We start from the raw sequence: 19301 nt of genomic DNA, 5'->3' as shown, positions 1-19301 counted from the left end.
ACACAGGAACCAGCTGATAATGAACTGTGGTATAGCGAAGCGCCGTTTATGGTGAAGCGGAGTGAAAGTTCTGAGTTGTTTCGATGCATTTCAGTGTACCAGCTGGAGTTCTGCAAATAGCGAAAGAGTTCTGGGAAAAAAACACATGACTCCATTTTAAGAAAGGTCCCTTCTACTTAATGGAAAAATCCAAGGTAAAGTCTGATCTTGTTGCTGGGTGATCTTTTGAAAAGAGAGTTTGCAAAATGATGCTTTTACATTAGAAGAGTAAACAGCATCTAAAACAAACCAAAAAAAAGAGGAGTGGGGGTGGTATATGAAGAAAATTCAAACCATTGTGCCATATAGCCTGCTAGAGAAAATATATGAGAAAGTTACATATATGAAGTATAAACAATTTTCTTTTCTATTATGAGGGAAGGATGTGTCATGAAAACTGGCCTTCCTACATATAGGCCCCATCTGTAGTGTTTTAATTGCTACTAATTCATGTTTAATGAAAACCCATAACACACAGTAGAGATGGGCAAAATCAGGGGCAGTTTTGCTTTTGCAAAAACTTCTTGCTTGCCTTTTCATTTAGCTGATACAGAAGCCCAGGCAGGGAGCCGATCAAAAAAGAGAAGCAACAAGCTACAAGCCAAAAACTAGCCAACAAGCAACTCACAAGCCAATTAAGCCAAAAACAAGTCCAATTTCTGCGTTTTTTTCCGCGGGTTTGGCATGTCTGGATCTGAGTCCCATTTTTTTTTTTTAAATTTACATCCGGATGTGGGACTTGGAAGAAGGATACAGTTAAAATGGCTCAATACTCCAAACTATAGTAGGTGCTTCACGTTGTATATAGCTTGTACAAGGTCCCTGACTGGAAGGAACCTGACTCATGACTAGAGCTGGCAAAAAATGTTCAGTATATAGTAAATTAACCAAAAAATACAGTTTTGGGGGCCACTGAAACTATTTGTGAATTTGGATCAAATTCTAGGAATAGTTTCAGCTAAATAAAAATGAGGAAAATGTTTCCGGATAGCTCAGTGGTTTGAGCATTGGCCTGCTAAACCCAGCGTTGTGAGTTCAATCCTTGAGGGGGGCATTTAGGGATCTGGGGCAAAAATCTGTCTGGGGATTGGTCCTGCTTTGAGCAGGGGGTTGGACTAGATGACCTCCTGAGGTCCCTTCCAACCTTGGTATTCTAAAACAGTGAAATTTGTTTAAATGGACCATTTCAACATTTTGTTTCAAAATGAACCGTTTCATTTTGGAAATGTTGTTTTGTTCAAACTGAACAAAATTTATTTGGATGTTGTTTTGGCAAGAAAAAAATATCAGTTTGATTCAGAATGAACCACTTCTTTTGTTTTGTTTAGGATTTTTCAGTTCGGCCACTAACCCAGAAAGTCAGTTATTTGCTTAGCTCTACTCAGTCAAGGTAGTGGGCCGAGTGCAGCAATAAGATGTTACAGTCACTCACCTATCGGGTGCATATAGCATGACTGAACAGTTGGCACTAATTTGCATTCTTGTTGACAGGCTCACTAGAGAGCATACAATGTCCAAGTCCTTCTAAGGGCTGAGTTACATTGGTAGGGATGGAAGCTTCTATTGCCACTGCAGGTGCATTACCTGAATCAGGCACTCTTCACAGTATTTAAATTCACAAAAAACACCATCCTGAAACGGTACAGCTTTAATATATTACAAAGAGGCCCAGTTTCTATATATTTGAAATACATTTTAGGCCTGACTTTTTTTTAAACCAGGTCTCCTTTTTGACAATCATTTTGGGTCCACAAGTAATTGTTAGCACAAACAAAGGCACATGGACACTTAACTACCTGATTGTAGCTATAGGTCAAGTAGTCAAATGTCTACATTCCCTCATTTGCACTCCCAATTAGTTGTACTAGCAGTTGGTTGAAAGTGTAAAAAGAGAGTCTGAGGCTTCCCTGGCGACAAAATAAGATCACCTCCAACGAGGGGCGGTAGCTTCGTTGCCTGGAGCGTGGCTCCGAATGATGAAGCTCTGTCCACACCAGTGCTTTTCGTTGTTAAAATTTTTGTCGTTCAGGGGCGTGTTTTTTTACATCCCTGAGCGATAAAAGTTTTAACGACAAAAGTGCAAGTGTAGACAAAGTTGAGGCCCTTTGAAGATCAGGCCTGTAATTATAGAGGGAACTGGTAGTGACATCTATGTTTAGGTTGCCTTACGTTTCCATTAGAAAAGATTCCTTCAACCTTTGTTTTGACAAACTATAACACCTGCATTGTTTGCAGCTAGACTTTGAAATTTGGCAGGGGTAAAGCCCTTGAACTATCGCCCTATTGTCCTATGGAATTCAGTTCAGATTTTGCTGAGTTATAAACTATTGAAAATCACCATTTCTCTTCTGTCACTAGTGTTCCATTGGGGAATTGTGGCAACACAGGAAAATAATAATTGAGCATGAACATTCTACGGTCCGGCCCATGTCTCTGCCACTGCTGCACCAGACATTGTACTAAGAACATTTGTGATCTGCCAGGTGTCTGCATTATGCATATACATTACAACACAATCTTTAATTTCTTGGTCGCTTACTGTTTTTGCCACTGGACCCCTTGTTCATTCAGAGCATCATCCTGCTCCCATTGAAGTCAATAATGAAATTCCCATTGACTTCAATGGAGCAGGATCAGTCTCTCAAAGCACAGGATGGGTACACACAAGAAAGAATTAAGGTTACCTGGGAAGGATATATGTGGCATTACCTATGTTCTAAGTGCTTGACCTCACAGCTTAAACAACCATCATTTAATAACATGCAAGTGGAGGGCGGTATGCAAAATACATACATTTTACACCATTCACAATATATTTTATCAGATATATGAAATACATTCTTTTCTTTATAGGCTTTGAATAAAAAATATTTGATTCTTTATACTTGGTAACTATAAAGAAGTCTTGGACCATTTCTCTTGGGTGTTTTTAGCTGTGTAGTATTTGAATGTATGTAACCTAGATATCACATTGAGCATGTATTTGAAATTCCTTGCAAAAAGTGTCTGTGGTAATTTGAAATGTACTGCCAACTCCCCTTTAGAAATGATCAGAGGTTTGATTTGTAAAATAGGCTGTGTGTATGAGTAAATGAGTTAAAATGAATGTACTGCGCAACATCTGCAAATCACAAGATGCGTTCATCATCTTTCACGAGTTTAGATCGTAATCATGGGCCCTTTATTTAAGTTTCCATGGTGATTCTGAAAATGCTTTTCCCCCTTTCTAATCAGAGCATTTGTAAATCTGAATGTTGAGTTTTTTCCTTCCCATGAGTAAACTTGGTTGTATTAATATAAAGATATTAGCGTGACAACTTACGGAGCTGTCTCCTTCCAGGACAAAGATTCAGCAGCAGAAGTCATATCAGGCATTTGCTCTTGAGCCTCTAGTTCTAGCATTTAATTAGCATATGTTTTTAAAAATGCAGCTAAGAAGCAGCACCCCACATCATAACAAGTGCTGCAGTTACACTTTGACTTCTGCTTGACAAATCCCCAAATTATAACTGTGCGGTAGCACGGTCCACACAGAGACTTATATTGTTGACTCGCATTCAATTTGCGATCCACTATAACCCCCATACTCTTTCCAGTGGTGGTACCATCTAGCCAGTCGTTCTTTTCTAAGTGTAGTACTTTACACTTGTCTTTATTGAATTTTTGTTGATTTCAGACCAGTTCGCTAATTGTCAAGGTCGTTTTGAATTCTAATCCTGTCCTGCAAAGTGCTTGCAAATCCTCCCAGTTTGGCGTCATCTGCAAATTTTATAAGCATATTCTTGACTCCATTTTCCAAGTTATTAATGAAAATACTGATGAAAACACTTTCTTGCTTTTTCATCTCAACTTTAAATGCACAAGTCTGAATGAAGCAAATGTTCTCTCTGCACCTGCTAGCTAAACTGAAACCAAAAGTAATTAAGGCAAAAACTTTCTGTGCAACAGAAACTGAGAGTACTTGACTTTTGGGGGGGAAAACGTAACTACTTGCATTCACCCCATTGGAAAAACTGGAAATAATACAGATACTTATTTAATGCAGTACATGATATTGTGAGAGATTTATAAAGCTTGAGTTGACCTCAACAGTTAGATGTCCTGTCCCTGCTCAATTCTGTAAAAAAATAAGAAAGCCCTTTTAACTTATTAAAATTTCAGGAGGGCTCATTGATACAGCATTGGTAACTGAGTGCCGTTTACAAAACCACTATTACACAAATAGTGTATTTTCTCAAAATAGGGGACATTTATTTCTCCCCACAGTAGTGAGATTTCCCCTGAGGCATAGGCAAATACCACTTACCTACCAGGAGACCAATTTCTGAAAGCAATACTGGTCTTATTGGCAATATTACTCAAAGCCAGACAACAGAGGCAAATCTGATAACAAAATCTCAACATAATAAGATTCAGTTTCTGATAGATTCCTGGTGGAAGCAAATTTCACGGCCCCTGAGAGCTACCTTGTCCTGGTCCCCTAGGGACCAGGGATAGACGGCAGGCCTACTGCAACTGTCATGAAAGGAGGTAGGTTTGAGAAGCAGTGGGGGTAGTTCTAATTGGATTAGTATTGGACACACTTAATGGAGTCTGGATGTGTGGAAGCAGGGGCCTATTTCCCTAATCGTAGCCATGTAGTTGGGTATGAGTGGGTTATAGATGAAGCTAGATTTCACCTCAAAAATCAGCCATTGGCATGGAGAAATGGCCCCACCTTTTTGCACTTGCATGCATTGTTCGTTTGTTCAGCGGCTTGGATATGCAATGGGAATTATTGAAACAAGTCTTGGCAGCCACTGTTGTGTTCTTTATCCTCAAGAGTAAGTAACAAAATAGTAACACACTTGACAGCTGGTGTGTTCACATGCACACACAAACACACACACACTCCAGCTGTCCATTACACCCACAACTCCCTTGGCCCCACAAGTTCACAAATGAAAACTTCCTCCTATGCTGTTTCCCCTGATACAGATGGCTGGGGAACCTGCAATGTGGCATTGTACTTTCATCTCCATTTTCATTTGAAAAAGCAGGCCAAGTATGGGACATCAGATCCCTTCCCCCCGCCTCCCACAAAGGATATTCAAACACTAATGAGAACGCAGTGATCCCATATTCAAAGCCAGCATTGTCAGTCGGAGGGGGAAGGGTAGCTACAGCAAAATGTTCAGATGTGTATCTTCATCTTTAAAGGTTAGAATTTACATTGTTCTCAAAAGGTTCCTCTGCTGACTCTGACATGCAGAATTGGTGATGCCTATTAGCTAGATGCTGTAATTTCGTTTTTGTGGTGTAACCCAAGAGTAGATTAACCCTCTGTTTTCTTTCTTCTGCACTCGGTAGTATTTGTTTCAGAGGGCTGTGGAGGTATTATTGGAATGCTGAGAAGGTTTTAGAGCCCCGTGTTTACTACTTTGGCCCCGCACATGCTAATGGTTATATATGAATAATGGTTTTCCTTTTTTTGGTTTTGGGTGTGGGAGGAACAACCACATTTTTAAAAAGTTGGGGGATCTGCAGGATGGGAAGCCAGGAGTGATAATGTGTGATTCCTGCAGACACAGCGAGGCACCACAAAGATTTCAAAAAGTCTGAGGGAACGTGCCCTCCTCATCAGCTCCCCCATGGTAGTTATGTCTTATTGCTCTCCTTTTCCTTCCCCCCCAAAGTAAATATCTGAACTGAAAATGTCCCATGTTTTCCTACTTCTGCGTTAAGTCCTGTGAAGTTGTCAAAAGCCTGTGTTGTGTTTTTCTCCCAGTGAACAGTTATGGGGAGGATGAAGAGCTAACCACATCTTCAGATAGCGACGACGAGGTGATTAAACAGTTTGCGATCTCTGTGTCGCGCTCGCAGAGTTTTCGGTCGGGGGTGTCTGAAAAGGCAACACAAGCAGGTTCAGAACGTAAACCTAAATTCAACCGCTTGCTGTCCAACCATGAGGAGTACAGTACCGAGGCATCTGAATGCGAAGGTATTGTCTGTCTCAAATGAGCATTAAAACACTTGCTTTGAATCCACAGCCACCTAACATGGAGAGAATCCTTTTATTTTGGGGAAGAGGCAGCCTTGGTTCTGATCTGCTCAGGCTAAAATCCATCTGCAGCTTATTCCTAAAGTACTTAGAGCTGGATCCAAATCCTACTGAAGTCAATGGGAATCTTTCCATTAACTTTACATGGATTTTAGATTAGGCTCCTTAGTCATTAGACAAAATTCCCGTGGATTTCAGTGGGAGTTTTGTCTGAGTAAGGACTGCAGGACTTGGCCTGATGAAATCTGTTGAACTGCATTTCTTATCAATACGGTGTGTTTTAGCAAGCCTTTGAATAGAAATTGCATGTTTCTTTAATAGTAGCTTTGCAAATACCAGGTAAATAGCAAATGAATTATGTAGCATCATTCACCAGTGCATACACTACATGTCAGGCAATGACAGAAGGCAAACATTTAGAGAACCAAAGGCAACATTTTTTTGACCAATCATTGTCTATTATTGTAAGTGGCTTTTGTATATTCCAAACCAACATGTATGGTTTTAGAACATTTACCCAAGCGCGAAATTGATCGGCACAATGAGATTCTATAATTCAGGACATGTCTGGGAGAACCTTTCCTGGGAAAGTTTCAGGAAACTGCCAGTGTGGTTTTAGTTGCACAAAACAATTGTGATTCTGAAATATTTAGTTACCTGTTCATTATTATGCTCATTTTGATTTAGGCCCCTCTGTAGAACTGCTGTTGGATCATAATGTGGACTACAGTTACTTCCTTTGTTGTCTTTATAAACCAAAATTATTAGGATTAGTACTATTTTAATAATTATTATAAGTGTTAAAAAAACTGTTAGGGCTCAGTCCCGCTTTCACTGAAGTTACTGGGAATTCTGCTGTCTACTTTAATGGAAGCAGGATCAAGCCCTTTATTCCAAATAACACCCCCTTATTTATGTTTTAGATATTCTCAGATCCTCAGTCAAGTGTACTGCTAGCCTGACTGCATGATGGAGGATTCCCTCAGCCTGGGGAATCCATGGCTGAGGTAGAGTCACCATTGCAGGTATATGCCACCCAACCCCCTAACTCCCGATGGGGAAGGGGGTGTGGCCATAGTCTCTACATTCTTGTTATTCCCAGTTGGTGAAATGGACACTTGAGGCCAAAGGGAGGTAGGTATAAATTAGAGAAGCCCTGAGGCTGCTATTGCTTATGCCAGTATCCAGCTTGGCCCCTGGCTGGCTCCAGGATGAGAGGAGTGTAGAGATGGTGGAGAATCACCTTTGTCCCTCTCCCTCTTGAGCTGCACAGAATATATGGCACCCAGCTTCCCTGGATCAGATCCTCAGAAGCCTTCCAGTGAGTTATGCTTTATTCCCTATCACGAGTATTAACACAATCGGGTGAGGAACTGCACAATCTCCTGTTGGGACATTCAGTAACCCAGGAAAGTGCCTTTTGTTAAATACTCTGTTGCCTTCATTCCTTTTGCTCCTTTTCTCTCTCTGTCATAGGGTGACCAGATGCTAAGTTGAAAATATCAGGACCGCCAGAGGGGACGCACCTTTTTAAGTGTTACACTCACCTGTCCAGGATTTCGGCGGAGGGTCCTTCAATCGCTGACGGTCTTCGGCGGGATTTTGGCGGCCGGTAATGAACCTTCCCACCAAAGAGAGAAGCACCCGCCATTGAAATGCCGCCGAAGACCGTCAGTGACTGAAGGACCCTCCGCTGAATTGCTGCCAAAGACCCCGGACGGGTGAATGTATAAAAAAAACCAAAAACCCCGAAACAAAATATCGAGACAAATGGCATCCCGACCGTGCTTCGGTCAGGACGCAGGACAAACTCCTCAAAATCAGGACAGTCCCGATTTTATCGGGACGTCTGGTCACCCTACTCTCTCATCTCCTCTTTCGATGCTGCAGGGTGGAGATAGTTATATGGGGTTTATCTTTCCCGTCTCTCTAGCTACAGTTTACCCATGTCCTGATCCTCCAGTCCAGCCATCTAGCAAAAGTAGCTGCTGTCTAACTGTTTGCAGTGGTCCCAAAATGCTGGTGCATGGTGTATTCCGTCCACACTCCCTTCTTCCTGGTATGCCTCCTCCCGTGTGGGCTATAGAGGGTGTGCTGTAACTTACAAGACAGGGGAGTGGCCAGCTAGCCACAAAGCAGCAGCCTCCTAAGAGCTTAGCATCTGGCTCTCCTCATTCACAAGGCGCTGGATCCTCTGCAGTGTGTTAAGCTTCAGGGGCCTCAGCAGGCAGCAACACTGGTTCCTCTCTTGGCCTCTCTGGCACATTTCCTGGGCACTGACTCAGTCAGTTACCCCCCCCTCTCAGAAATGGGGCTACTCCGCTCACCTGCCGTAGGCCCCAGGATCAGGGCTGAACCCCTCCTCCCCCAAGATGCCCCAGTTACTTAAACCCACCCTCTCCCAGCACCCCACCCCACCCCAAAGATGCAAAGCTTCTGGTTTGCAGTTGAACTCTTTCAGGGGCACACAGCAGTTGTGAAGCTATCAACGCACATGTGTGCGCACGCTTTGCCCAGTCTAACACTTTTATGCTCTTTTACACTTAATCACGTAAGACACTGGAAAGGACAGCTCATTCAAAACAATAAACATTGGAACTGCCCCTCGCTTTTCCTTGTGAGCCTTGGGGGAACTATCTGGGTCCAGGCAGACAGTGTGTCCCCTGTCTCATGCAGACTGTTACATGGTAAGTGGTCTCTCTCTTATGGATTGAAGAAAATGGGCTCCAAGCCGATCAACCTCTGCCCTTTAAAAATTTTCAGCCCCTCTCCTGCCCCCATGTCAGGTGACTGCCTTGCCAGCTTCACCATATGAGCACAAATCTGTTAGGTGACTTTGTTGCCAAGGTGACTTCCTCCTTGCTAAACCAGTTCTTCTGGGCAGGGATCAGTCTTGTGTCTAGAGTGAGCAGATAGCCAACAATTGGGAGCATAGGAGTCAATTACCTTCTACTGTCCGTCATTTGCTGCCAGCCTTTGGAATTTTCAACTCAGCATGGAAGCAAACAGACCATAGAGAAGACAAAAGGCCGCACATTCAAAATGGAGTTTGCAACCTGACACAGACATGCAGGATTCATAATCTCACACAGAATTCATAAATTGTATAGATATATTCCCAGTTCATCACAGTTTCAAATGCTGGAGCATCCATCATTAACCTGGAGGGATTATTCCATGTTCTTATACATCTTGTTGGTAAGAAGATTTCCCTGATATTCAGCTGAAACTTTCTGCTGATTTAAATCCATCCTTGTATCACCCTAAAAAATGAATAGATTTTAAGACCAGAAGGGACAATTGTGATCATCTAGTCTGACATCTTACATGATACAAGCCTCAGAATTTCACCCAGTGATGACTCCATCCAGCCCAACAACTTGTAGTCACATTATAGTATGTCTTTTAGAAAGCTATCCAATCTTAAAGCTGCCAAGCGATGGAGAATTTTCCCACATCCCTTGGTAATTGGTTCCATTGTCCGATGATCCCCAATGTTTCTCTTGCCCATTAGTTGTGTTGTGATGAGAGTAGTAGACTTTTGTGGTTATACTAGCCAGGATCAGGCCATTTGCTTTTTTGAGAACTGGAACCTCAGTACTTCCTTTCTCCTTCAATACCTCTTCATTTGTCCGTGATTTTTTTTTTCTCCCCATAAATAATTGTCCATGGTACAGTGAGTTCATTCTTCGTAAGTTCTTCTCTGATCTGGCACAGATGTTTTTGCTAAACTTCTTACAATGTCAAAGTATGCCCTCACATATACACGAGCAGTTATCACTGACAGGACTACCGTAAATTTAAAGAAATAACAAGACTGTTCCATAAAGTAGTCAATGGTGAATCACACTTTTCTTTTATTTCCCTTGAAACTTGCTTTGTATAACACATTTGCTTTCATAACACTTAGAGAAAGTTTTTTGTTATATTAATATATTTCTGGAGTATTCCAATTATGAATAGTCTTTCAAGCCTTTAAAAATTCCTCTATTATTGATCTAGATATTATCCTGGCAGGAGTCAAAAACCACAAGACAATTGCCTGGGGATAATTTATTACTACAGTTATGTTTTATCTGAAAGTCTGCTGCGTGGTGTATGCTTTGATGGATGACCACCTGTTTAAAATGTGTCTAAGACACTGGCTTGCTAATTAAACACCTTAAGGAGAATCCATATTTGTACAGTCTCAGTAAATTTGTATACAGACATTTCTTTTATTTCTTGCTTGTTCTGCCTTCTTGCTTTTGCTTTTATTTTCTGTTTCTATATTTGCAGAAGAAATTGAGTAAAAATATAACAGTAAAAATCATGTTGCTTTCCACACAAATGGGGCAGTTCTTGGAAGGAACTAGAAAACAAATCCCTAAGATTAAAAAAAAAAAAAGGCTTTGGCTTACTGGTTATGTAAATACAGTGAACCTCATTCTGATTTCATCACTTTTACCAGCATTACGATTGTGTAACTAATTTTATTTCAAGGAAGGAAAATGAGTTATAGCACTGTAAAGCTTATTTATGTCTGGAACAAACCCTGCCTTTAGTTTCACAAGTATAAAATCAGAAGATATCTGTTTTTCTGATTAAGCCACAAATGATTCTGATTAAAATATACATGGAATCTGCCTAAACAAAGAGGGAATTTTCCTCCGGGTTCCACACTGTATCCTGCAGAACTCGTGCAGTTGCCAGTGCAGATTCTGTGTGGGGAGAGGAACAAGTGCTGGAGATCTTCACTTTGGAGATAAGAAATTCACTGTTCGGACAAAGAAAGATAATGTTACCCTCAATAATTAACCTTCTTCTTCGAGTAGTATCCCTGTGGGTGCTCCAGTTCAGGTGTGCATGTGCCTCTCGAGCCTGTGATAGAAGATTTCTAGCTAGGAGTGCCCATTCGGCCTGCACATGAGCCTTATGCCACCTTGTGGCAGATACCGAGGCTATCTGGGGTGCACGGGTGAACCATCCTCAGTTCTTTCTCTATCACCTTGGCCTGAGACGGAAACCTAGCATGTCCACCTAGAGCATACTCAGCCCTCTGTTTTTTCTTGCAGTTAGGTAGTTTATGATTGTAAGTTTGTGTTTAGTGTTTAATATAGTTAGTTTTAGGTGAGAGGATTGTTTTCCCTCTCCCTTCTCTGTGGGACACTTGTCTTCTCTGGGTGGGGAATGCCTGGCTCGCCAGGCTTCAAACACTGCCTCTCTTGCCCAAAGGCTATATCGGTAAGCGACGGGCACTCCAAGTATGTCTGTTGCCTAGGGGAGTGTTCCTTCTGTTTGGCCCTTAAGGCGCGGGTGAGGAAGAACAGAGAGCTAAAGCTCAGACTGTTAGCCTTGGAATGCTCCCTGTAACTTCCCTCTGGGACAGGTCAGGAGACTTCCCCTCCCCGCAATACATCTGTCTTCAGACTGTTCCAGTGGCAACCTTGAGGCATACTTCCCCTCAGAAAGGGAAGTCTTTGCAGCCTGCTGGGAAGACTCCCAGAAAGGGGACCATGGACTCTTACTCTAAGAAGTCAGCTGAAGAAAAGACCAGGACCCTGTTGAGGTCCTCAGACTCAGAGGGTACCGTTGCGGCCAAGAACTCTTCCTCCAGTACCAGCAGGCCTGTGAAGTCCCGGAGCTCCAAATACAAGAAGATAGAGCACCAGAACCCTCCACCAGTTAGGAGGGTGAGGACAGGGTACCATCGAGTTCACCCCTGTCATCAACTGCGAAGCATTTCACTCAGCCGTTGGTTCCATCATGTGCCTTAACCCAGCCACCAGTACTGATGCAAGCAGGTCAGCCAGGGCAAGCGGTATCATCTGTACCAAGCAAGTAATGGTGCCTGACATCTACAATGCCTGTTGAATGCCCATCATTGTTGATGCTGTCGGCTTCAGCTACAGCAACGACGACTACGGTGTCAGTACCAGGGTCCTTTCCGGTATCACAGGAATTCCAATACTCAAGGTACCTCTCGGGGTCAGATGAACCAGAGTCCTTGTTGACGGGTACTGAACGTTTCTTGGTACTGAGACCTTGGTCTCCAAGCGGCCATCTTGTGGTACAAGACTCTCCTGCATCCTCAATGGCTGCCCCATGGGAGGATGTGGAGGAAGACGACGAGGACTCCCAAGTGGTCTCCTCAATCTCAGTGAAGGGTTGTCCTACATAACCCTTCAGGAATCTGCCCTCACACAGGGAGGCCCTTGCAGGTCACCAAAGATGATGGAACCAGCTTTGCATGCCACCCCCGCTTCCTTATGGACCCCTGCCGTGGCCACATTGGGACCCATGGGCTGCCTATTGGCAGCAATTTAACAGATCACTGATACCATCCACTAGGGTTTCACATCCTTCCCCTCCCCATCTGCCACGACAGGAAGAGATATTAGAAGAGCAGGAGGCGAGAGCTGATGAAGTTACCCCTGAGACTCCCATTTCTTCATCGTTGCCGGATGAGTCAGTTATGCCTCCACCACTTTCCATGGCTGATGGCAGTTTCAGGATCTCATGAGAACGGTGGCAAACACTCTGTAGATCCCTCTGGAGGTGGTCAAGGATCTGTAAGACAAGCTGCTGGATATCTTGCAGTTGGCAACACCCGCCAGAGTGGCGCTACCTATTAATGAGGCTCTCCTGGTCCCCGCTAAGTGGCTAACACCTGACACTATTCTACCAGTGTGCAAAAGAGCAGATAACAAGTACTATATGTGCCCTAAGGATTCTGACTTTTTATTTTCCCATCCACCACCAAACTCCCTCATGATGGATGAGGGGCATGCATTTGGTAGGCAGCACTTTTTGGGATCTACTCCCTATGATGAGGACCAAAAGCAGCTGGATCTCTTTGGACAAAAGTCTTACTTGTCCGCAGTTCCAGATCACAAACTACCAGGTGGTCATGGCCAAATAAAACTTTACTAATTACAACAAGCTCACGGCTTTTATTGAGCAGCTGTCACATGACTGCAGGGAACAACTGCAGTTCACAGTTGCAGGGGGTCAGTCGTTGGCCAGAACAGCTCTCCAAATGTCTCTAGATGCTGCAGACGCTGCTGCCAGATTAATCTCTACAGCGGCAGTTATGCTCAGGGCATCATGGTGCCAAGTTTGGGGGTTTCCAAGAGAGGTTCATAACACAGTAGAGAAACCCCGTCTTAGACCACACAGTAAGGAACTGACTTCAACTCTTGGGCCATATGATAGCTTGCACTTTTGTGACCAGTCACACAAGGCTTCACCTCCATTGCCTTAAAGGTGGGCTCAGAACAATCTACTCTCCAAGGAAGGACTCCTTAGATAGGCAGGTGACAGTGGACATCCCTTTCTGTCGCCCAACTCCATCATTGACTCTAATAACTGACTCATCCCTGTTAGGATGAGGAGCCAACTTCGGTGCACTCATGGTTCAGAACAGATGGACCTTGGCTGTATAGCAGGTGTTATTAAACAGTAGGAAAACACCAACCTTCATTGCTTACCTGCAGAAATCGAGGAGATTCATCTATTGGTGCAGTTGTCGCTACCTCCAGCCTGAATTGGTTCCCTTTTCCCTCATCCTAGATTTCAGATCCAGCAGGTAGACATCTGGGTTATCCATCTTGGTCAAAGTACACCTGGCTGCCATATCAACCTTTCATCCCCCGGTCAAGGGATTCTCTATATTTGGTCACTCGGTATTGTCTAGTTTTATTAAGGACCTATGGAATCTTCCCTCACATTAGGCACCTCACCCCATCTAGGGACCCTAACCTGGTTCTAAACCGCCTTAAGAGACTTCCATTCAGACCAAAGGCAACCTGCTGCTTACTTGATTTATCTGTGAAGATGGCCTTCTAAGTTTCCATAACGTCGGCTTGTAGGGTCAGGGAGATTGGAACCCTTTACAATGTTCCTTACGTCCACATCCTCAGTTCCTACCAAAGGTTAGGTAGGAAAATCCTACCATCGGATTTTCATCTTACCCAGTCTATCCATCTTCCAGTATTATTTCCAAAACCCGATAGCTCTTAGCAGAAATTCTATTTCTACACCCTGGAAGTTAGAAAGGCCTTGCTCTTCTACCTGGATGGGAATAAGCAGTTTAGGAGATTACCTTGATCAGGGGTCGGCAACCTTTCAGAAGTGGTGTGCCGAGTCTTCATTTATTCACTCTAATTTAAGGTTTTGCGTGTCAGTAATACATTTTCATGTTTTTAGAAGGTCTCTTTCTATAAGTCTATATTATATAATAAACTATTGTTGTATGTCAAGTAAATAAGGTTTTTAAAATGTTTAAGAAGCATCATTTAAAATTAAATTAAAATACAGAGCCTGCCGCCTTTGGCACACGTGCCATAGGTTGCCTACCCCTGACCTAGACTCTTCGTCTCCTGCGCAGATAGCTCTAAGGGGGCTTCTATCTCTGCTCAAACACTTTTCGAAATGGATATCGAGTTGAGTCTCTGCCTGTTATGAGTCTGCTGGTGTTCAGCCCTCTCAGGGGGTGAGAGCAACTTCAACCAGATCACAAGCAACATCTACTGTACTTTTGAAGAATGTTCCAGTATCTGAGATATGTAGAGCCACTACTTGGACTTCAGTATGTTTCTGAAGCATTACTGCCTGCTCCATGCCATCAGATCCGATGTGGTACTTGGGTCTGTAGCACCATCTTCAGTTCTGGACTCTGTTCTGAAGCTCCCTTCTCCTCCTGGGATACTGCTCAGAAGTCACCTGAAGTGAAGCACCCATTGGGACACTACTCGAAGAAGGAAAGATTACTCACCCGGTGCAGTAATTGGAGTTCTTCGAGATGTGTCCCACTGGGTGCTCCACTACCCACCCTCCTTCCCCTCTGCTTCAGTTGTTCCCTCGGGGACACCTGGGTAGAGAAGGAACTGAGGGCGGTTTTCCTGCACCCCTGTAAATAGCCTTGGTGTTTGCTGAGGCATAGGGCGCATATGGAGGCCAAATGGACACTGCTAGAAATCTCCAGCCAAGGACCTGAGAGGCACATGCACACCTGAAGTAGAGCACCCAAAGGGACACACATGTCGAAGAACTACAGTTACTGGTCAGGGTGAGTAACATTTCCATCGTCTAACATGTGGGATAGACATGTTGGGTCAAATGCATAAAAGCTGTCCTGGGGAGGCCGGAGAGTTGTAATGTGCATCTCCCTGCACTGATGAGCATCCCTGTGTCCCAGGGAGGGTTTGACCCAAGCTCAGACTGGTCGAGTTAACGTTACCACCTTCCTCAGAGTTTCCATTTGGTTGGAGAGCAGCTTTAACCAAAGCTCTGCAGGTGAGAGATGCAGTGAGAGGGGAGGCATTCTATCAAGCGCCCCACACCATGCCCCTGTCCCTATCGGTACTGTGCTCCTATTGGGCTGTGCTGACCGCCGTGCTGCTTCCCACCACCTAAGAAGAGGAAATTGTGATGGTTTCCCTCCACCACACCCTTCTCTCAGGATCAGGCCTGTGCATTATGCTTTTCCATTTCATGCCTGATCTGTCTCTTGACTGGTGATGCCTTCATACGGTAGGCGTCCTGAGCACCGTATTCCCAAATGTCCCTCTGATCATCCTGTGTGACCGATGCCTTTCTTTGTGTGAGGGAGGTTGATTCCCTGCTCAGGATGCAGAAGGAGAGCAGCCATTTTTATTCCTTGCAATGCTGATTTATGCGGGTTGTTGATTTTTGTGGGTTCAATGCCAGGGATCTCACCGTCTCGTAAGCAGAGCTGTTCCTGCCAGGCTCCTACTGTAGTGGAGGGGAAAAAAGGATAAATTGGGGGGGAGGGGGGGAAGAACGTTATTTTAATCACTCTGAAATAATTTTCTTGCTGAATATTGTTAGAACTGGATGGGCTAAGCCAACTGAGTTTCCAAGACAACCTATCCTATAATGAAGATGACTACATATCTGTTGATTCAAGAACTACCTCTGAGAGTAGGGGTACCATGCAAGCCAAAAGCCCTGGAATGGAGGCTAGCATTGCCCATAGCCTTAGCCAACAAGCCACAGAAGGGAGCTTGCAAATGGAGACAGCGTTCAGCAACCAGGGATTTGAAGGAAATGACGCAACTGACAGCTCATCCGCTTGGAGCCCTGAGGTATGGTGAATTATTCTGTATTACACATAGTGTTTCTGTTTCCTGGAGATGTCTGGGCTTCTTGTCCGAAATGTTACGGAAGAAATGAAGTGAAAAATCAATTGGCACAACTCAGGATAGTAATCCCTAAGTACATGCATGCACACACCTCGGTGTGTGTTTTCCCTTTTCCTGATACTTTGCCTGCTGGAATTTTGAATAGACTTCACTAGTATTCCTTCAGAGAGGCTGTTTTCTTGTCTGATTTCACACACTAATCATATCACAACCATTTCCCGCATGACAGAAGTTACTACGAATTAGCTAACAATGCCTTGTCATGCTTTGAAGGAGGTAAGTGGATTTGTTACTGCCCGTGTATATGGTGTGTGTCTGTAGGGATACAGTATGTGATTACTGGGTCAGATCCTTGGTTCCCCTTCTGGCTGCTTTCCATTGCTCAGGCAGCATGAAGCGCCTGGAAAGTTGCCTTAAAGGGACAGCTGGGGGCTTCCCTAGTTTAGCTAGCTGTTTCTCACACTGCCCTCCATAGACACAGAGCACATGTCTACAGCAGGCTGGGGAGGTTTACAGCCCCCTTTCCTCTCCTGCACCCAGCCTATTCACCGAGCAGGTCTTGGCCAGACCTAAGGATTTGGCCCTTATTTCAAAGCTAATACCTGCCAGCAAATATTCCAGATCCTAAGAGAGCCCTTATTGGGTTAGCTCACTGCTTACCCTTCTCCTCTTTCTATGATTAAATATGGGTTGTTCCTTTATTATTAAAAAAAAAATCAGGGGATTATTATTGACCAGCTGATTAATTTCTGCAAGAGTATTGAATAGCATCCGATATTTAAAAAAAAAAAAGAAAAGCACAGAAGGTCACGTCTCTGAGTCAAAAAAGAACATCCCTTAGCTGCACAAGGTAATCTCTTTGCCCGAGGAAAAACAGGGCTTGGCAGAAAATATTCCCTTCCTGTGAGCAAGTTGCTTCCACCCAATTGAAGAGAGTGAGAGCAGCTTCTCAGGGCATGGGCTTTTGACCTGTTCAAAGCAGACATTCACATAGAGGCACTAAAAATAGGCAGTACTTTTGAATGCTGCACAGATCAGCTCTGCATCTATGCCCTGATGCACCAGAACCTCCTGCAATAAGAGTCTGGACCCTTTTTTCTACATTACTGTGAGCCACGATGTTTATCTATCTGTGGGTCTTGTACCCATTTCTCTGTCTATTTCATGCTCCTCACCATGGTGCACAAGTGCTGCGGAATCTCGAGTGTCCTCTTTTCATTTATATTTTGAATGTGCCTATCATTCTGCCCCAGGTGCATGTATATTAACAACATGAACAGCGCATAGAGAATTACAGAGTTCAGATACACCTGGATCCTGGTTTGTTTGCTGTGAGTAGCTTCTCGTCTGACTTCATTATGTGCCTTAATGGAAGATTTTTCTTTTTTGAGTGAACTAAATGTTCTGACATTCCCGAAATACCCAAACATTGCTGTGCTACTTTCAAACAGGCCTCTGTTTGGAGACAGAATCTGTAATGTGGTGCTTCTGTGGTGGATATTCAAAGGGCATTTCAAGGCTGCACCCATAATTACCTGCTTTGTGAGATTTGATTTATTTTTCTGGCAGGAATGTGTATTTTACATATATACACACTCTGTCCGATATTGCTGATCTGTTCAAAAAGACACACTATACTGAGAGGGGTATTTGTCTTAAACCTGTGTAGATTCATACAGTTTAAGGAGTGAAGGGACCATGCGATTATCTAGTCTGACCTGTCTATCAGGTCCTATAATTTCCCCCACTTACTCCTGTATTGATCCCAATACATCAGAACACCTTACTGGAAAAGAAAAACATTTATTTCATCTGGAAATACTTAACTCCACACAGCACTTGGATTTCAGTGCAATTACTCGTATTTACAGAATATTTATGGCCCACCCATAACCCATGAAAGCTAATGAGAATTTTACCAGTGACTTCATTAGGAGTAGGAGTAAGCTTCTGCAAGCAACCTCTGCCATTTAGGAAACTTGAACATGAGCAGGTTCCAGACATCAGAGAGTTCTTTGAAAGTGCCAGCTGGCTGTTGACTTTGTGCTGCACCGCCAGCACAAATCATCACTGAAGGTAGTATAGCCAGCCAGGGAAGGGTAACACCACTGGAGAAACATTTTCTGGTGCCAGAGGGTTGATGTAGCTTCTCCCACTTCTCCCACCTCCTTAGGGTCAGTGTGAGGGACATAGCCAAAACTAAGAGAGGTTGGTCGAGACATCCTGATATCCAACTCTTCAATGGCTACTGTATTAGTATTTGGTGGGGGGACTGGTAGTTGGCATGATTTAGAGCAGCCTGAAGGCTGCTCTAAGTTATGCCAAGAGGTTAGATTGGCACAGCCAGCCAGGGATGGCAGAAGTACAACGGCCATCTTTGCATACTTTATCTTACAGGGCCGTGCATCCTCCACAAAACTGCTGCTTTCCAGCTCAAGTACAAGTGGAGGCAATGAGTAGGTGCACGTAAAGTTACATACTAAGTGTAGTCGCCCGCACTGAATGTTAGCAAGCCACAAAACCCATTGTGATCCGACTTCCTGAATGGCAAATGCACATGGTAAAAAAGGGGAATGAACATGTTTGGGGAGAAACAGGCTTAAGTGCGATCTTTCTCATGCTTGCTCCTTAAGCCTTACTCCAGCAACCTGGTGGAAGCAGCTTGACAGCCACGCAGCATCATTCACATGATCAGGTTCTCCGGAACAACCTGTCCTGCATTGCACTTACGCATGCAAAGTCCTGTCTCTGTGGTGTGCTGGAACAAGCCATTTGTATGTGCTCATTGGGTGTCATTCTTCTTTGGCTAGCATTAGCAACAATTCTGCATGGACAGAGGGGGCCAGTTTTTTACTGCATTCCTCTCTCTCTGTAACTTGTATTTGCATGCACCAGTCAAGTAACTGCAAACTACCGTAACCAGCCTATATGAAAGTGGAAATGTGGGATTTTGCACTTATACATTTAAGAGCTTAAATCTTCGTCAGCTAGATCGATGGGAGGTAGTTGAAAATTTGGCTTTGATAAATAGACCCCATTAGTGCTTCTTAAGGGGATCACTATTACTGCTCCTAATC

General features: G+C 43.8%; 1 protein-coding gene across 5 annotated transcripts in view; it reads left to right on the top strand.

Annotated features, from left to right (window-relative positions):
- The window catches only part of SYT16 (synaptotagmin 16), a 140158-nt gene that overhangs the window by 97460 nt on the left and 23397 nt on the right, over nucleotides 1–19301 (top strand). For 3 of the 5 annotated variants that reach the window (XM_005285877.5, XM_042841326.2, XM_065593787.1), the window contains 2 exons: nucleotides 5807–6019; nucleotides 15911–16167. In XM_005285877.5, coding sequence (XP_005285934.2) covers nucleotides 5807–6019; nucleotides 15911–16167 — 470 coding nt within the window. The remainder of the gene's footprint in view (nucleotides 1–5806; nucleotides 6020–15910; nucleotides 16168–19301) is intronic. The other 2 variants (XM_065593786.1, XM_065593785.1) reach the window with 1 other exon arrangement.

Source organism: Chrysemys picta, chromosome 4 (genome assembly GCF_011386835.1).
Source record: "Chrysemys picta bellii isolate R12L10 chromosome 4, ASM1138683v2, whole genome shotgun sequence".
NCBI lineage: Eukaryota > Metazoa > Chordata > Testudines > Emydidae > Chrysemys > Chrysemys picta.
Note: the sequence above shows the minus strand (reverse complement) of the source record. Positions and strands in the feature narration are given on the sequence as shown.